General features: G+C 42.2%; 1 protein-coding gene across 1 annotated transcript in view; it reads right to left on the reverse strand.

Annotated features, from left to right (window-relative positions):
• Positions 1-2,177: 2,177 nt before the first annotated feature.
• skib (SKI proto-oncogene b) overlaps positions 2,178-13,872 on the reverse strand; it is a 33,293-nt gene continuing 21,598 nt past the window's right edge. The window contains exons 2-7 of the mRNA XM_085777465.1: positions 6,624-6,737; positions 6,275-6,375; positions 5,918-6,162; positions 4,752-5,026; positions 4,416-4,646; positions 2,178-4,297 (exon numbers count right to left, since the gene is read on the reverse strand). Of these exons, the coding sequence (XP_085633591.1) occupies positions 4,076-4,297; positions 4,416-4,646; positions 4,752-5,026; positions 5,918-6,162; positions 6,275-6,375; positions 6,624-6,737 (1,188 nt within the window). The 3' untranslated portion in view covers positions 2,178-4,075. The remainder of the gene's footprint in view (positions 4,298-4,415; positions 4,647-4,751; positions 5,027-5,917; positions 6,163-6,274; positions 6,376-6,623; positions 6,738-13,872) is intronic.

Consider the following 13,872-nt stretch of genomic DNA (forward strand, 5'->3'; position numbering starts at 1 on the left):
AGGTCAAAATGTCTGTTCCTGGCTGTGCTTCATCTGAGCAGAGAACTAATCAGCCAGAATGAGTCAAAACAGCTGTGCTGGGCCAAGCTCAGGTCAACTACTGAATGATGAGTACCAGGGTCATGAACTTTGTTCCAGATGCCACAGTAAGTAAAAAGTTTGTAAGGTTGTATTTTTTTCATAATCAGTTTAATGATTATTAATTTACCTGCATAACATATACATACACACATACCTAGTACATATGTATGCTATTTGGACACACTTTACAATGCTAATAGGAGCCTTATGTTGTTACAGTGTCAATGATAACACACTGATGTGTAGTATAGCAGGTACAATAAGCCTGTGAATATTCTCATTTATCCAGGTCATAGTTATCTCAAGGAAATTTAAATCGAGCGCAACTGGACTTGGTTATTTGTCTTGGAAGATGTTTCAAGACCTTCCACCTCCCAGTCCAGTCCTAGCCTGGTCAGATGCGAGCATGAAATGATGAAGCCTCTTGGATGAGAGGTGAAAAGTCTTCCAAGACAAATAACCAAGTCCAGTTGCGTTCGATTTAAATTTCCTTGAGATATAGCAGGTACAATGTTAACCATGTTCATCATCTTATTTTAGCATGTGAATTGTCACTCATGAAAGGTAGAGTTGAGGTATATCATTGGTAATCAATGCTATTAGATATATATTGATAGGATAGGATTATGAAAAATTACAGTAATATCAACATTTTTGTTATGTTTTTTTTCAGAGGGATTATATGGCTTTCAGACAGAGACAGTGAAAGAGCAACAGGAAAGCTGAGAAAGAGAGAGAGAGAAACAGAGAGAGTGAGAGAGAAGACAGATGACATGCAGAAAAGGACCGCAGGTCAGAATCCAACCTGGCAGGTAAGATAAAGCCTTAATGTTATGCATGCTACCAGATGAGCTACTGAAGTGCCCCCAGGAACAACAAGGTTATTGGGATTTGTCCCATCTGTACCAGTATTACATGGCCATCCAACCTGCTGTTGGCACTGAAGGAAAAATCTGATTCATTCCCTGGGGAACATGAAGATCTGTAGGCCTATGCATTTTTGGGGTAATCTATCTGATAAAAATTGTAGACACATTTTAGTCTGAATGCAACACTGACATAATTGGAGTTATGCTGCTAGTACACTGTCAATGTAGACGGTCATCAAGCATGCTCACAACCCAGTGCTAAGAAATAGTGCCTATCTCCTCTGCAGATATCTTCATGACTGCATTATTTTTCCTGCTCTGTACTCCAGTCCTTTTTAAATATCTTTGAGACAGAAATACAACCCATAAAATGTACATTTCCACCTCAAAATGACTTGTTTTGATTCAGGAGGATTATATTTGACAGATTATAGCTCACAAAGCCCCTTTTACCTGTTGAAATACCTATAAATGGCCAATACAGGTCATAACATGTACATTTCCACTTTTGAAAAAGTGATTGTAGCTAACCCTCCTGGTAACCTAAAAGTTTTTTCTTATGACTTGTTTTCACTCATTTGATAGATTAAACCTCACCCAGTCCCAGAGTTACATTTTTACAATCGGGAGTCATGTAAACATGACGTACTACGCATCCTTTTCTGGTCAGTCGTCATGGAAACATGACACACTGCCAGTAGATAGGCATATGGACCAGAGTGATAACACACGTGTGAATGCAAACCGTGCTATCTGAAAAATGAAACATCATTTTGTGTGAAAACACTCAACGGTGTACGTCAAGTCTCAAATACCACATGCTGACCAAGCACACAGCTGATGCAGAGACCCCCCCCACCCCACACCACTCCAAAAGCAGACAATGCTGGATTGTTTGCAACAGAGATGCATGGACAACTGTACAACCAATCCACGTTAGGTTATTCTGCAGAATATTCTGGACAGGATTTGCCCCTGTTTGGGATTATTGCAGCTATAAACATACATTTTCATAAAGCAAACGTATTTATCCACTCCCACGTTGATAAGAGTAATAAACACTTGAAAAATATCCCTGTTAAGGTAGCCTGTATTTAGAACTATGGACAATCATGCAATTAATTGCAATTATATATTTGAATCGATTGACAGCCCTACCAAAAAGACAGTTAAAGCACACAAAAACAGGTTTTGTTATGGTGAAAATGAAAACCATTCAGAGCCCTGTAGGATTGACTTAGATTTTAATGGGTATTATACAAGTTTTCCGAAGGAAAAAGAAAACATTGAAATAAGAGGCAAGTGAAACCCCACTTCCAAACCAAAACTACAACAGCATCAGCTAACAAAATGGATATTGCTATTACACTGTACCCAACAAATACTGAGCGAGGGTATCATAATGATAAGACATAAAAGTGTTTCTTGCCTAAATATACGAGAGCACCTAAGGTTGAAACCATGAGAAGGTATTGCTTCTACTCTATCTGTTGGGGGAGCTCGAGGTGCAAAGAATTCAAATCCATTTCTCAGTTTTTGGTCTGTGGTGTAATATATACTCTATAATTCATCAAATAATAAACATCTTCTCAAATAAAATCAAGGGAGAAATTATAATATTCTGTTTCATGTGTCAACCCTACAAAAACTACTGATAGGTCAAGTTCACGACTATTCATGGTTTACATCCATTCTGGTAAATGCCCTGTGATTGCAATGATACTCAGGGATACATCAATGAAATTGCAGTTTTGCAAATCCAAATATAGTCTCTTTTTGGTTTCAAGTAAGAGCAAAAAATAATATTCATAATCAGTTTATGTCTGGAGCAAGCAAACATACCAACAAATATCTTATTTACAATATCATTGTATTTACATCAGAGGATACTGAGGGAAAGTGTGTTTAAATTCAAAATTCATCTTATCTTGTGATTTGAAAAATGTAACAGGGAGTACAATGCACAATGCAAGGTTCTTTAAAAAGTGCAATTCCTTTTCTCAAAGTAAAAAAATATATATCCATATTTTGTATATATGTAGAAATGTTGTTCATATAAACAGCATTTGTTGATTTAAGAGCCCTAAAACCAGTGACTAAAAATGAACGCTTTCTGTTGATAGGCAGCAAATTATTATAGAATATAAATTATTTTACAATACTCAATAGAAAATCAGAAGTACCGCATTTCAACAAATACAGACAGCTATTGATTTTTTTTTTCTTTTAGGAGGGCATTTGTAGACTTATCTGCACTAACGTGGGCAAGAATATTAACTATTCATCACATGGTTTGGTTGCAAAAACATTACTGGAAAACAATGTTCAAACAACAAATAAAGTTGCATCATAATATTAAAAAGTAACACTTCCATGAAATATCTAAAGCATAAAACAGTGGTGGACCTGAAGGCAGCCCACGTAACCTCCAATACTTCAGGTTTATAAAATACAAAAGGTAGACAAGCTGGTATACACGCGTACATGTTTGTATATGGATGTTTTTTTTTCTTGCCTGTGGAATAACAGTGGTGCACAAGCAGTATTTCTTAAAAAGTACATCCTCTACACAAGTTATCAAAAGCAAGCTGATATTAAAAGTAAATAGTGGTAAACTGGTGTCTCTTGTTTCCAGTGGTCTGCAACGACACCTTTGAGTGTACCAATATTTTGTGGCACCAAGAGTTTCATCATCTGCTCACGTTTCACCAGGCGCAACATGTTTCTTCCCTTCATATTCAAGTAGTGTTATGTGGCTATATTTGCACATCTTAGAATAGCTTATACCAAAATAAAATCCTTGGACAGCGTCGGGTGTCTGACCGAGGGCTCTGACGTCACTGGAGAGATGTGTTCCTCACTGAAGAAGTCTTTCTTAGTTTCACGCTCGACAACATGCTGAGACATCATGCTACTTTCCAGTTCATTTCATTAAATTCGTATATTGTCATAATAATATTGATTAATATCGTATCATATTATATATGACAGATTTTTTCCTCTACAAAACTGACTTTGCATTTTGCTGAGTCTCTTTTCCCTAACAGGAGGTGCAACAAAGTCCTTTACCATGCTCCTTTTTTCTTTTTTTCTGAGTCCTTCTCTCAAGTTTTGAATGTGCAACATTAGGATCCATTGGTGAGCTGTGTGCTCTGTCTGTGCGTGTCTGTGTTTGCGTCCTTGGATTCTTCTGGAGAGCTGCCGTTGGCCTGCACCGCCAGCTGGTCCTGCAGGTCTTTGACGATACTCTCCAGGCTCTGCCGAGCTTCTCTCTCCCGCTGGAGCTCGTGCCTCAGCTGCTCGCGCTCAGCCTCCGCTTGCTGTAGCTGCACGTGCAGCTCTTCAATCTGCACAACGCAACACAAAACACACACACACAGCGAGTCAGTATGAGTGAAACACGCCCACGTGGCATGATCGATCTGTAATCTTTTAGGGACTGCATGGACCGTGGAGACGTCCTACCTGAGTGGAGTACTTGACCCGGAGACGCTCAGCCTCGCAGCCTTTGTCACAAACTCGCAGCTGTCTCTCCATCTCCAGTTCTCTCTTCAGCCGCCCACAAGACTCCTCCGCGTCCCTCATCTTCCTCTCCCAGTCCACGCGAAGGCGTTCAATCTCTTTTCGCAGGTTGCGCTTGGCTTCGATGGCCTCACGAAGGCGGCCTTTCTTAGCCACCCTCACAAACTCCAATTCCTGTAAACAAAACCAAACATGAGAATCATTTCATGTTGGATGCACGGACATTGAGAGATTACTGTCACGTAGCGCACAGTGCTGCACAGGAACGGGATGTGATACCTGCTGAAGGCTACGTTTAGCTTGCACAGCAGCTGCCAGCTTCTCCTCCTGCTTAACTCTCATCCTGACAATCTCCTGCAGCAGCTTTTCCCTGGCTTCTTTGGAGTCCAGGCCTGCGTACAGCATCTGTCTCAGGGTGTCTATCTCCGGGGAGACGGGCCCCGACAGCCAGGCGGGCCCCTCCTGAGCTCGAGCAACACTCTGAGGGGTCAGAGTCTGAGAGACGCCGGTGCAGGCTGACGGAGGGGAGGCCAGGGAGGAAGGTGGCACTGGACCTGAGGGGGAGAAAGACTTTGTGTTAGCAAGACATTGCAAGAATGTTGTGTTAATTCTGAAGGAATGAGGTGAGGCCCTAACGTTGGCTGTTTGCCTGACAAAACGATCTGCGCTGTGAAAACACATCTTAAACTACAGGGTCATCGCCTAATTCTCTCAGCCTTTCACAGTGCCTGCCAATCTTTTTTAGTCAGCTGTATCTCTACAGTCCTGTAAGATGTGTCCCTCGTTCAACACCATGTATGTTGATGTCATCAGTACAGAAGTGGAATATTTTTTCTTGCCATTGAACCTTCACCGCTCTGGTCTTTTTCAAGATTACAGTCACATTACAGTCAGACGTGTCAGCAATTAATTGTTTATCCGTGGCTATTGTTTCACCTATAACTCTAGCAAACTAGTTGAGGTGTTCTCTCTCTTACATTTAGGTTTCTAATAGTAGTCTTTCACAATTCTGTTATAAAATTGTTTCAACCATTTATCTAGCATAATAAAAGCTAGTTGTTTTACTTTTACTTTTTTTTTTTTTTTTAGTAAACATTACATTTTTCAATCAAATGTATCTTAACAGTCCAAAGTCAACACTTTCTAACTAGTTTCCACACTCAGTTTCAACATGTGCTCTAATAGCTGGCCTAACAGCAGCAAAATCAGATGCAAAACCTGCATCTTTTATTTCTCTTGTATTTTTTGAACTTGACACCAGGGGGCGCAGTTGCACAAGAATCACCCTGAGCCAGCCCTACTATGGCTCATTTCCTGTGGGGCTCACCATGTGCAGTAAAAAGTTGTAACAGTAAAATCAGCGCAGCGTCGTATACGGACGGACTCTTGTATCATGTTCAACCTCTCTGAGTTGCTCCAAACTCCAGATGACGGTTTGTACTCACGGTCATCGCAGTCATCCACATCGATCTCTCCATCTGTGTCCATATCGTCAACTCGGTTGGTGGTACTGGAAGAGGCTGGTTTCACTGCAGGTTGTACGTCCCCATTATGCAGCTCCTGCGGCGGCCTGGACATGGCTGCGGGTCCCCTGCTAGGAGCGTGGCTGTCCCTGGGATGAACCAGAGGACTCAGGGGAACTAGTGTCAGATTAGGAGCTGCTAGAGACTCCTGATTCTTTGAGTAGGGCCTATGGAGGCAACAGAGGTACCAAGCATTAAAGCATTTACTCAGTTTACCAAATATTATGTATATTATGTACATATTAAAATTGAAACTATTAAAGCTGTCAGAGGACTCACCTCTCCACCTCATTCTGAGCTGGTTTCTCTTTTTCTGCAGCTTTAGGAGACCAGGGGCGAAAAGCAGAGGGCCTCTGTTTCAGTTGGACCTGTTTCAGGTCCTGGAACAACAAACACAACAACAAGCTTGGATAAATCCACAGTAAACTACCACTGGAACATTAAATCTGCCATGACGGACATACTCAAAGGCCCCTCTTCATTTAACAAGGCCGAATGATCAGGTCATACATAGATGATAACATGATGATTCAAAGTGACAGCAGCTCCTGCGTCACCCTTTTGACCTTTGATTTAAACGGCAAATCCTGTTTCACACTCGCGACATGGACACAGAGCGTATACTAACCTTGTGCGCAGACTTTGAGAGGGATTGTAACCAGTCGGGTTTTCTGTCTTTGTCAGCTGATGGAGACTGTAATTTATCGAATTTGGACCTCTTGGCTGGGACCGGGCTGGGAGACTGCGGGGAGAGGAGAGGAGAGGAGAGAATAGATGGTTAATCATCATCATCCTTGCAGAGATAAAGTGCAGGCATTACATCATGGAGTACAGCGGATGTTTCAAGAGCCCACAACTTCTAAAAATGATACTGTATGACTGTAAATGGCATTATTCATAAGCAACACATGGATTTGTCAGAACATGGCTTTGTCCAAAACTGACTTGTTTTTCAACTCGGTCATATAATACTTGCAGGAAAGGAGCAGAGAGTCACAGAAAGGTGGAAAATATATGAAAACTGTGGAGAAGTCACAGAGAAGGGAAGGAGGATGGAAGATGTGTCTGTGTAAGCATTCAGTCTCTGAGCTTGGCATGTCTGCATGTGTGTGTATGTCTGTGTGTGTGTGTGTGTGTGTGTGTGTGTGTGTGTGTGTGTGTGTGTGCGTGCGCAGAACTTTGAGCTGAGCAGACACTCAAGCTGGTCTGGCTGGCAGCCAGCAGGGCTACATTGCTCCCTGCCAGGCAGAAGAGGCGCCGTCAGGTGGAGCAGATCGACTCCCTGAACCACAGAAATATTGCAATATAGAGACGGAGGGAGACAGAGAGGGAGACAAATTAAAGTAATTGCACTCAGATCTGACAGACGATTGAGCTTAAGTGTTCAGAGAGAATTGCGAGTTAACGCAGGGCTGCAGACGTATGCGATGTCTGAGGGAGACAGTGTTTGGAAAACCTGGAGACGGGAAGCATCTGCTTTGTTAAGCGCCACAAAATACTGAATCTCGGGAGCATTTCCTTGTACATATTGTACGTGTGTGTGTGTGTGTGTGTGTGTGTGGCAGGCTCCAGGGTCATGTGTTGAGGTAGCTAACCTCAGGTCTGCACTTGTCAGACAGAGGATATGTTTACCTAGGCAGGCACAGAGGCCAGCACAGACCTGCCTGCTGCTCTCTTACTCACTACTATGACATTCTGCCTCCAGGAATGGCAAACACTCCCATCTCCTCGTCTGTGTGTGTGTGCGATTCAAGACAAATGATTACTCTGTCTACCTTCAAAATCCTCAATGGAAAACACTCCTGCAGGGTTGCGTGTAGTTGTGAAACCAAAATCATTGCTCGCTGTGATCACCTCAAAATGGAAATTAATGACAAACCTCATTTCACATTAGGCGAGAAGCCTGTTTGGGAATGAATCATGTCACAGCTTTTTTATACAATGCCAGACGCTGCGTGAATGTGTGTGTGTGTGTGTGTGTGTGTGTGTGTGTGCGCTCACAGCTATGAGTGGGTGTCGGGACGTGTGGGTAAGTGGGCGGTTGCGGGTGTAGACATGCATATGTGTGTGCGGGAGGCTGTGTGTGTGTGTGTGTGTGTGGCACGAGGTTCTCAAGGGTGGGGGTGTTAGTCAAGTCTGGCACTGCATACCTGAGGTACAGAAACCAAAGGCTGCTGTAGTTCTTAAAACAAATGCAGTCAGATAGTCACCTGATAGAAAAGTCAGCAAACACAAACATTATCTTCAATAATCATATGTAATTTATCAGGTAATAAAAATAGTATCTATTCCCGGTGTCTAGTTTCTCAAATGTGAGAATTAGCTGATTTTATATCAGTAGAAATTGAGTAGTTTTTAGGGTGTTGGATTGTTGGTTAAACAAAAATGCAACATGACGGAAAACTGAATTAATTGTAATGATATCAAGAATTATAGATTGGCATTTTAAAGCAAACAATGAGCTGAAATTCATAATTAAAGTGACTACTGTACGAGGACTTTAGGAAAGCGTTAGTGTTTTCACACTACATTTCCCATGAGCCTCCGCGCGCACGGTGAAATTCTCCGGCACAAAAGTGACGAAGGCGAAAGCATTTGCCAAGAATGTTTTCATTAATCAAGAACGAAAGTCAAAGGTTCGAAGATAATCAGATACCATCGTAGTTCCGACCATAAACGATGCCAACTAGCGATCAATTGGCAGCTGTCTCTCCATTGGCATTATTCCCATGACCCGCCGGGCAGCATCCGGAAAACCGAAACCAGGAAATGCTGGGCGAGTCAACCATTAAATAATAATATTGAAATAACTTTAAAGACAAAACAATATATTTGTCGAATATGGACACATTGACAAGTGTGGGTAATGTAGATTCATCCACATTAATATGAGACTCTTTTATAAACAAAAGCAAACTCCTCGGGGTCTCTTTAAGCTAGGTGAGGCTGAGGGGAGCAGCAGATTCAGGTGATATTTCGCTGTATACAGTATTCATCATCACTATGAGCAAGTTGTTTGTTTTCACATTATCATTTGACACCTTTTTATTACAAGAATGTAAAAGAAACTTAGATGGGCTCTGTAACTTAAGTGATTGATCAACACAACATATAAATCTATTAATAGATGACTAAAATAATCCCTAGTAGCACCAGTCTGCTGTATGAAAATGATTTACTACCTCCTCATTTCTTTTCTGTTTCCTCCACTGCAGGGTGATAGCTGCATGAAGTGTACACGCTGTGTTTGTCTGGACACTCCCCTCACGTCTCCCTGGCTCACACATCTTTTCTACCTGTCTAACCAGTCACCACATTACACACACACACCCATTCATACACAGCAGCATACTGTTTGGTTTTGCTACTGTAGGTTAATTCTCTTAACCCAGACCTCCCGCTGACTTCTGCCCTGCTCAGCGCCGGTGACTCGACCCCTCACCTGCCTGACTCAAGGCCAGTGGTTTTCGAAGAACTGCTGCCCTGGCGTAATCAGACTCTGTAATTACTGACACGACCGTTGTTTTCCCGACAAAGGATGTCTGTCTGTCTGGTGCTATTTCTACCCTGAGGTTTTGCGAGCTCCAGGAAGGCAATGAGCGCTAGACATAATAGAGTCAGAAAACAGACACTCCCAGACACCACAAGGGACCTGCTGGCTAAATCTGACACTGACCTCACAGGAGAGCAGCCGCATGGGCTTTACTCACCACCACATCATAGACATAGCATGGCCACGAAGTCATAACACCCTCCTCACACATCCTACTGCCTAGCAGGTCCCACTGAGCCAGATGATAGGACATCCCTCCCCTGCCTCCCTCACTCCCCTCCCTCCCCTCACTCCCTCCCTCCCTCCCTCCCTCCCTCTCTCCCTCCCTCCCTTTCTCCCTCTCTCCCCCTCTCTTGCTTGCTGTGTCTCTCTCACTGGTGAGAGAGGGAGACTTCCTCTGAGGAGTTTGCTTTGGCTGAGTCCCCTGTGGGAACTGAGACTTGAGTGGGAGGGGGGTGGGCTAGGGGAGTGGGACCACAGAGGAAGCACTGAGCTGAAGGAATGTATACTTGAAGGCCAAGTACAGCCTCCCCTTTAAGACTCCATTCAAGCATTGCCCTTTTCATCTTGCCATTGTATGATATTTCTTTGAGGCGTTGTAATGAGGAAGCATTTCAAAGCAAACCTGTAGGCTAAATACTGTCTAATAGCAGCTGGGCAAGAGTAGACATGGTTTATTTTTTAATTAGTACCACATAAAGGCGTGGTAATACCAGGATAAGCCTCAGCTATTTTCATGCTGGCATGGCAGATAATCACAGAGACAACACATGGCAAACATATCAATAACTATTCTAAGAGCACAACGTTTGACCTGCTCGAAGAATAATTTGTCGATATTGTGCTAACTGGAGCATGATGGGGACTGAACTGTTATTTCACTTGAACATGGATCTAATCAACGATATTTGATTATTGACCACTGACTAAGCCAGTTCTGGTGTTTGGTGTCCAGGAGATTTTAAATTAACTCAAGCCCTGATATTTTGAGCTTGGTTAGCTGAGAGCCCAACTGTCAGAGACACCAAAGACAACCAGCCCTTTAAAGACAGGCAATTAAAGGGCTGGTTTGCACACAAATTACAAAAAAACAAAAAAACTCTTTACTTCATCTTCGTCATCTTCTCACTGACCTCTGATGGAGTCTGAACTGGTTTTATGTGCTGGGGTTTTGATAAAAAAATTATGTTTAAACTCTTATCATTGGGACTATTTTCTCAGTAGAGAGAGCTTCCATTTGCTGCCAGACCCAGATATAGGAGCCTGAGGAGAAGACGCAGAGGGCAGAGGAGATAGACGCTTGTGAAAGGAGAGAGATGAAAAGAGAAGAGGTGAATCGGTGAGGATGATTGAGAAGTGATGAAAGAAAAGCAGAGACAAACAGTCTGAGTTTTCCAGGTATGAGGCCTGACAGGTGGTTAAAGGTGTGGTTAAGGTGAGGCGCTTCTCCTGCACTGAAGATTAGGAGTTATTCAGATTATCTTTAGAATCATTTATAAATGGCGAGTTATTACTGCATCACTCGAAGGTTGGCAAAATAGATAAAAATAAATAGATAAATGAATACATTGGGGCTGTGACCATCTTGCCACTACTTGACAAACTCCGTGGCTTATATAAAAACGGGCAACACTGGAGCTGAGACTATGGTGCATGCCATCTGTGCCACGTCATCCATTCTGTGGAACTGTAAGCCTTAATTAAGTTTAAACCGTTGAGTTATATGATAAGTCACCCTCTGTGAAACTGTCCTGAATCAGTAATTAGCAGTAGAGAAGGTGTACCAGGGGGGTAAACATGTATTTATTTACGCAGTAAAGTTGGCTGTTTTATCATAGAAGTCTATGGGGACTGGGTCGCTTCATGTGGTCATTTGAAGTAATGCAGTTTCTGATACTTCCATGTTGTCTTAAAAAACCAAACCTGGCTAGCCTCAAAAGGGCTGATTGAGTATTAGTTTACTTCCAAGGTGCTTGAAGTTGGATTTTGTTACCTAGTTGGGCAAGGTGTTTCTATCTGTTTCCAGTCTTTACGCCAAGTTGAGCTAAGCTAATTTAAACTAAGCTAACTGGCTGCTGGTTTTAGCTTCGTTACTGTGTGATATATGATAGTACAATAAAGCGAATACGTGTATTTCCCAATATGTCATACTGGTCCTTTTAATATCTTCACCTTCCACCTCTTTATGTCATAAAGGCTTGACTCGTTGACAAGTCTAAATTTTTCTTTCTCATGGGAAAGTCAATGACGACAGGCAAAAATCAAAACCTCCAGCATCTGTTGTGGCTCTAGAAAAAAAAAAAAACCTCAAATGAAATCATTGAGAAACAAAACAAGGGCCAGCACTTATCTACTGAGACAAAAATAGTTTCCCCAGCTGAACTTCCTCGGGCAGCAGTCATACAATACCAACGCATGCTGCACGATAGCATGGCATTAAGAAAAGTGCACAGCAACAAGACACAACAGTTTCAGATTACGACCTCCTTTTCCCTCCTAAACCCCTGAATGTAATCCCCAGATCGACATGTGCTTAGTGGGGAGCTGTCTCACTCAAGGGCACACCAACTGGCACGGCTCACTCGGGTGACGGCCTTAGTTGGAAGTGAGAGAATACTAGTTTTAGTAATCTGATCCCTGTAGTTTGGTGCGGATGGTCGCAGGGATGCCTTGAGCTCTCTATTCGACTCTTGCTGCATAAATTGTACGACAGTCCCTTGATTTATATAAAGCCCTGTGGCCACCTCGTAACAGCTGGGGGAAAATTATTGGTGTCTGCCCAGAATATCCTCGGAACTTCATCCCTATTCCACACAGCTGCAACACAAGCCTCCATTTCCCCTCTCTAAATGCTTGCTTAATTTATCAATGTATTCTGTCTCTGCTGTGTCCAGTTTGAGGATATTTATGTCGCTGCACTGAGCCATGACAGTATGGACACACAGGACTCAGTGTAAGGTAGGCATTACAGCAAAGCTAATTGGATTGTCCTAATTGTCTTTAGGATTGAGACTTGACGAAGTCTGAGGTGGACTGAGGATGAACCCCTTCCTAAAGGTGGAAAATATCCACACAGCTTGACACATATAGCTTCAAGGCAGAAGAACAGTGTTAAAGCACTGTTCTCTATTTGACAACCATTCATAGCGTGAGCAGTGTGGAAAATGAATGATCTAATGACCCCAGAGTAATCTCTAAGGGGAATTCCCACAGACCACTCTTCATATATGTTTCTGACTTATTGTCATTCAAGAGAATATATGGTTTTAAAGCTGCGGCCACTCACTTTTGGCCACTTGGAGGCAGCAGAAACAAGCTGTAAACACAATATTGACATATTATCACCTTTTAATGTGCTACGGCAAGCCAGTTTGTGTCCCTTTGATAAATGTAGGCTGATAATTAACTCTCATTTGGCCTCTGTTTTAGTCTCCACCTTCTACTAATGGAAATATTCCACTGGAGCTGTTAAATGTTCCACTGTTTACCAGGCTTGTCTTTAGCTGCCCGCTGCGTCCAAACACGACGCAATGACAGAGAACCCAAACAGTACATTTGTAGACTGGTAACCCAAGAACAAGGCACTTCCACAGGGACAACAGCAATAGTCTGGTGTTGATTCTCTGTGGTTTCATCAATGTTCAAAACCTTTCAGAAAAAAAATCATAATTTGATGCAAAAAGATTTATTTAAGCTGTATTAAAAAAAACGAAAACAAACTAATTTGCTATTTTCAATATTTCACTAATTTCTAATGTTTCAATTATTTGTCTATGAAGTTTCTTGTGGCATGGATGCAAGACAGTTGCTATAGCCTATATATTATTTATTTAACAGTATTGCACTGACAGAGTTCACTACTTTTACTTTTGGAATGAATAAGACACAAAAAAACAACATCTTTTTTTTGGCATATTTCATTTCTAGTTTTCTCATCATGAAATAACACTGAACTGCCTGCGTGTGCATGGAAAGATCATCTCGCTGGTGAGAGCAAACAAAAAGAAAGATTACTGTACTACTGCGCGGCAAGAAATGAATTCCAATTCAGGTCCAAACATGGCAACCATAACAACAGTACATGCCTGCCTGCCTGCCCGCCCGCCTGCCTTGCTTACACTGTGTTGATTGTGGTGTCCAAATCACTCTTTTCCTCAGAGCGCAAAGTTAAAAAATAGGGGCTCATAACTTATCTCAACAGACACGGAAACCCTAAACTAGAAGACATGAAACAGATATCTCTGCAGATTATACATTATTAGCATGAGCATGTTTGGTATGGTTGTGAGTGAAAGTAATCTTAGGGAATGAAACATGCTCTGTG

This window comes from Trachurus japonicus, chromosome 5 (assembly GCF_045865225.1).
Source record: "Trachurus japonicus isolate A0001 chromosome 5, Traja_1.0".
In the NCBI taxonomy this organism is placed as follows: domain Eukaryota; kingdom Metazoa; phylum Chordata; class Actinopteri; order Carangiformes; family Carangidae; genus Trachurus; species Trachurus japonicus.